The sequence below is a fragment of the Volvox carteri genome (assembly GCF_000143455.1).
Source record: "Volvox carteri f. nagariensis unplaced genomic scaffold VOLCAscaffold_69, whole genome shotgun sequence".
In the NCBI taxonomy this organism is placed as follows: Eukaryota; Viridiplantae; Chlorophyta; class Chlorophyceae; order Chlamydomonadales; family Volvocaceae; genus Volvox; species Volvox carteri.
This window is the reverse complement of record NW_003307612.1, coordinates 38,043-42,324: the sequence shown is the minus strand read 5'-3', so window position 1 is coordinate 42,324 and position 4,282 is coordinate 38,043. Positions and strand designations below refer to the sequence as shown.

At 55.0% G+C, this 4,282-nt stretch overlaps 1 protein-coding gene across 1 annotated transcript in view; it reads right to left on the bottom strand.

Moving 5' to 3' along the window:
* VOLCADRAFT_107529 (uncharacterized protein) overlaps positions 1 to 4,282 on the bottom strand; it is a gene marked incomplete at its 5' end in the record, with an annotated part of 22,752 nt that overhangs the window by 13,654 nt on the left and 4,816 nt on the right. Inside the window, 11 exons of the mRNA XM_002957062.1 lie at positions 20 to 255; positions 507 to 560; positions 916 to 972; positions 1,186 to 1,290; positions 1,459 to 1,567; positions 2,146 to 2,312; positions 2,650 to 2,887; positions 2,962 to 3,169; positions 3,422 to 3,698; positions 3,808 to 3,874; positions 4,004 to 4,089. Coding sequence (XP_002957108.1) covers positions 20 to 255; positions 507 to 560; positions 916 to 972; positions 1,186 to 1,290; positions 1,459 to 1,567; positions 2,146 to 2,312; positions 2,650 to 2,887; positions 2,962 to 3,169; positions 3,422 to 3,698; positions 3,808 to 3,874; positions 4,004 to 4,089 — 1,604 coding nt within the window. The remainder of the gene's footprint in view (positions 1 to 19; positions 256 to 506; positions 561 to 915; positions 973 to 1,185; positions 1,291 to 1,458; positions 1,568 to 2,145; positions 2,313 to 2,649; positions 2,888 to 2,961; positions 3,170 to 3,421; positions 3,699 to 3,807; positions 3,875 to 4,003; positions 4,090 to 4,282) is intronic.

Genomic DNA, 4,282 nt, shown 5'->3' with positions numbered 1-4,282 from the left:
GACAGCGCCCTCGACGTACTCAATGACGCATGTACGGCAAAACCCGTGGCCACACGCCGCCACCACCCCATCCTCAATCTCCTCGTGGCACAGCCCGCAAATCGGAATGGCCATGCCGCCGCCGCAGCCTCCGTACGCGCCGGTGTTGATCACGGCATCCGGCGATGGTGCGTTGCCGTCTCCACTTTCGCCGCCATTGTCATTGACCGCCGCCGGTGCCGCCGTAGCGGGATTGTTTGTGGCAGAGTAGATCACCTGTTGTACATCGACCATCAACCAAAAGGAGACCCAGGTAGTTGGTGGTTGTGACAGTTTTTACTCCTCATTTCAGCAACAGCAGCAGCGGTTTATATTGGTAATTTCTCCGTACACCCGTACAAACGGCAGCTATGGGGCCCCAACAGCATTCTAAGAATTGTAGATACAATACACAATTAACAATAACCCCCACTGCTCCTACGCCAACCGCCAACCAACTGTCGCCAACCGTCAACCAACCAACCTACCAGGTAAGGGTGGTCCACGGCCTGGCGCAGCCGGATGAGCAGGTCGAAGATGTGCTGTACAAGGAGTACGGCAATACGACAGAATTCGGGCAAATGCGGGTAAAGGACGAGACATCTAATAAAACGGACAGAAAAGCGATCAACGAAAGGGGCAGTGTACGGCCGCAGCTGATGTCCCCGCGACAGGGTTTGAATCTCCTCCACCTTTCCCCCCACCCCCCGACAAGTTATCCTCCACCAGCACCCCCCTACCCCCCTACCCCGCTCCCCCCTTCTTTATATCTGCCGCAGCAGTCTTTCCTTGGCAGCAGCTTCATTCGCTCGTAGTTCGTCTTTCCCCCCGTCCTTCCCCCGGTCTCCCCCCTTCTCCCCCCCCTTCCCCCCAAGCCCAAACCCCTGGTGAGCTCACCGCGTAGTTGTTCAGCAGCGTGCCACTATCCACGTAAGCGCCGAACTGGGCCTGACTCTGCATCGAGTGCGGGGAAGACTGGGGTGAATTCGTGTGTGTTTTATAGTAGTTTCGGAGCTGTTAAGAGGAAGTGGCGAGGTTTGTGTGTGTATGTGTGTGCGTACATCAAAGGTTATAGCTATGGCAATCAAATCACGTCGTGACGTCGTACCGCTCCTTGAGCTATCGGTCGTACGGTCCGTACACGTACGGTCCAAATGTTCGTATTACCTGCGTGTATAGCGCCTGGTAGTAGTCCTCCTCCAGCTCGTCGAAGCGGTCGCGTCGAAGCAGTACGGTACGGGGCGGCAGCGCCAGATCATCCGCACATTGGACCTGTGTACATATGTACGACAAAGCAGTACAGCTTTACGTGGTGTACGGTAGTATTGGTGATGAAGGTTGCCAATTACATGTGAATTATATATGAAAGGGTCTCGCACAATGTAACAAAAACCGCGGCCAGCACCAGCACCAGCACTCAATCATTGAGACTGTACGAACCTTTGTACGGCGTAGCAGAATGGCGGGCAAAATCCGGTTCTTGAGCAGCATCAGTGCCGTACGCCCTCTCCCACTGTAGCCGTGCGCCTTGATGGGGTTTGCCACAAACCTGTGCGCGTATATGTATGTAAGTATGTATGTATGTAAGTTTTTAATCCTCTCCCCATATCCATACTCAGACACGTGGAATCCCCTCCCTCCCTCCGTACATACACGCATACACGCACACCTACATACACACGTTCCTCCCCCCGTGTTTCCCCCCTTCTCCCCCTCTCTCCCCCCCGTACCTATTCCACCAGCAGTAGTGGCTGAGGGGCGAGTGGCTGCAGATGTCGCACTGGCGGTGGTGCTTCGTGAAGGGGTAGTCCAGGGAGGTGCACTCGCAGCAGGCACCCGCCTTGCGACAAAAGTAGTACGCGTACGGATAAATCCTTCGTACATGAAACAGTTGGAAGTCCAGGGGGCCACCATCCGCATGCACTCTCATGTAGACTTTACGCAAGTACGGCACTTTATACGGTATACGACACACACGTCGTACATAATTACGAGAGGTACGGCAATTATAGTACATATTTGGTTCAGCAGGAGAGGAAGCACCGTTCCACCTCATGAGTCCATCCATGATTAGCACTAACCGCCTAACAGTTAACCGCTAACCACTAACCGTTGCCAGAGACGCACCTCAGAAACCGAATGAGGCTGTACAGCTCCGCCACTCGGTTTTGCAACGGTGTGCCGGATAAGGCCCACTTGTATTTGGACTGTAGTGCGAATACGGCCTTGGCTGTGGAGCAGCGACGGTCCTTGATACTGTGGGCCTCGTCCAGGATGATCCGCCGCCAGGGAACCTAAACAAGTGGGTTTTAGGTTTTTAAAATGAGGTTTGATTTTGAGGTCATGGAAAAGAGGAGTAAAAAACCACAACACCAATGTTATTAATTGGGATAGGGTCGGGTGCAAAACCGAGTAAAGTGGCGACAGTTGTTGCCCACAACCACTCCTCCAACGACCCGTTCCAACCACCCATGTATGTGTGTTTTCTCCCTCCCCTGCTCACACTCTCACCTTTCCTCCTCTTTCACCCCGCATTACCCCCAAATTCCCCTCCTCCCCTTTCCCCACCCGTCTCCCCCTTCCACCCCATACACACACACACGCACACGACACGCGCCCAGCAATACCCACTCTGTGTAGCACCGACGCGTCTTGAGCCCGACTTGGTGCCGCCCTCGCCGCCGCCTCGATCATCTCCTCCGCCTCCCGCTCAGCCAGCTCAGCAAGGTCCCTCCCCTTGGAGCCCCCCCTGGAGCCACTTCGACGGCTACCCGACTGCCGTACAGATCCGCCGCCATTCTTGCCGCCGCCTTTGACAGTGCCGCCTCCTCGCTTGCCAGAGGCGGCCTTTTTGGACGTAATCCGTTTCCTGTCGGTTGGGGTTGGTTAGGTTAGTTATTTTAAAACCTCCGGCCCAACCTTTCCTCCCCCCCGCTGGCTCACCTCGTACCACCCCTCTTCTCCTCCTCCTCCTGTTCCTCGTCTTGCTCCGAAACCAGATCCACCACGTCGTCCTCCTCCGAAACCACTTCTTCCTCTTCTTCTTCCTCTTCTCCCTCCACCTCCACCGCCTCGTCGGGCTCAAAGTCGCCATCCCCCTCCTCCTCCTCCTCCTCCTCCTCCTCCTCCTCCTCGCCGTACTTCCCGGACCCTGAGCAGGCCCAAATAGATTGACCGTTAGAGAGGTCAGAGACCGGCAGAGAGTAACGCAGAGAGAATTGGTAACTTTGGTTGGGCCACTGGATATGGGCGCATTACGGGGTACGGTGGTTCCGTCGTTGACATATCCCGCCAACCCTCCATCCCGCCCTAAACACACACCACTTCCGTCATCCTTACACACGCACACGCATACATACGCACATACACACAAGAAGTTCCCTCCCTCTTCCCCCCATCCCACCTGTCGCCGCTACCGTACGGGTTCCACCGCGACCTCGCTTGCCGTTGCAGTTCCTCAACCCCCCCTTGCCGCCACCGCCACCGCCGCCACCGCCATCGCCGCCGGTTGTTTTACGTGTGCGTTTTCGCGTCTGCTGCTGCAGTTGCTGCTCCGTCTCGACTGTCTTTGTCATCTTGCGGCTGTTGTCGTACTTCTTCTCTTTCTTCTCCTTCCTCTGCGCTCTGGAGAGGGCCTCCGATTTGACCGCATAAGGCCCACAGAAGAACCTCAAGTGCACCTGTACGACCAAACAGACAAAGGCGATATGGAGGGATAGGTGTTCACACACAAAAATAATAAATTCCCATTATATACATACAGACATACATATGGACAGACAGACGCACCTTGAGACGCTCCGGGTAGAACCTCTTACTGCAGTACTTGCACTGCACCTTGTTCGGCAACATAAACCTGCACATGTACGGCAGATGTGAAGTACGACGGTAGTTAAGTACGGCACGGTATTCAACATTATGTCGTGTCTCCATGAAAACATACAACCCCAAACAGATACAAACACAAACGCTGCCGTAAATGTACCTGCGATACTCATTCTCGATAACGCTGTACGTCGTCAGTACGATATCTGCCTCCCGTAAAGCAGCGCCGTCTGCATCCCCTGCAACCTGTGTGCGTGTGTGTGTGTGTTTCGGGAAAGGGGGAGTTTAGGGAGGGTTCCATGTGTGTGTAGTACACTCCTGTCGTAGAATAGGTACAATAGTACACACATACAGGACGCCCCCGCCTCTTTTCCCTCCCCCCTCCCCATGCGGTATCAGCTTCACTCGCTCGTGGTTCGTCTTTTCCCCCCTCCCTCCC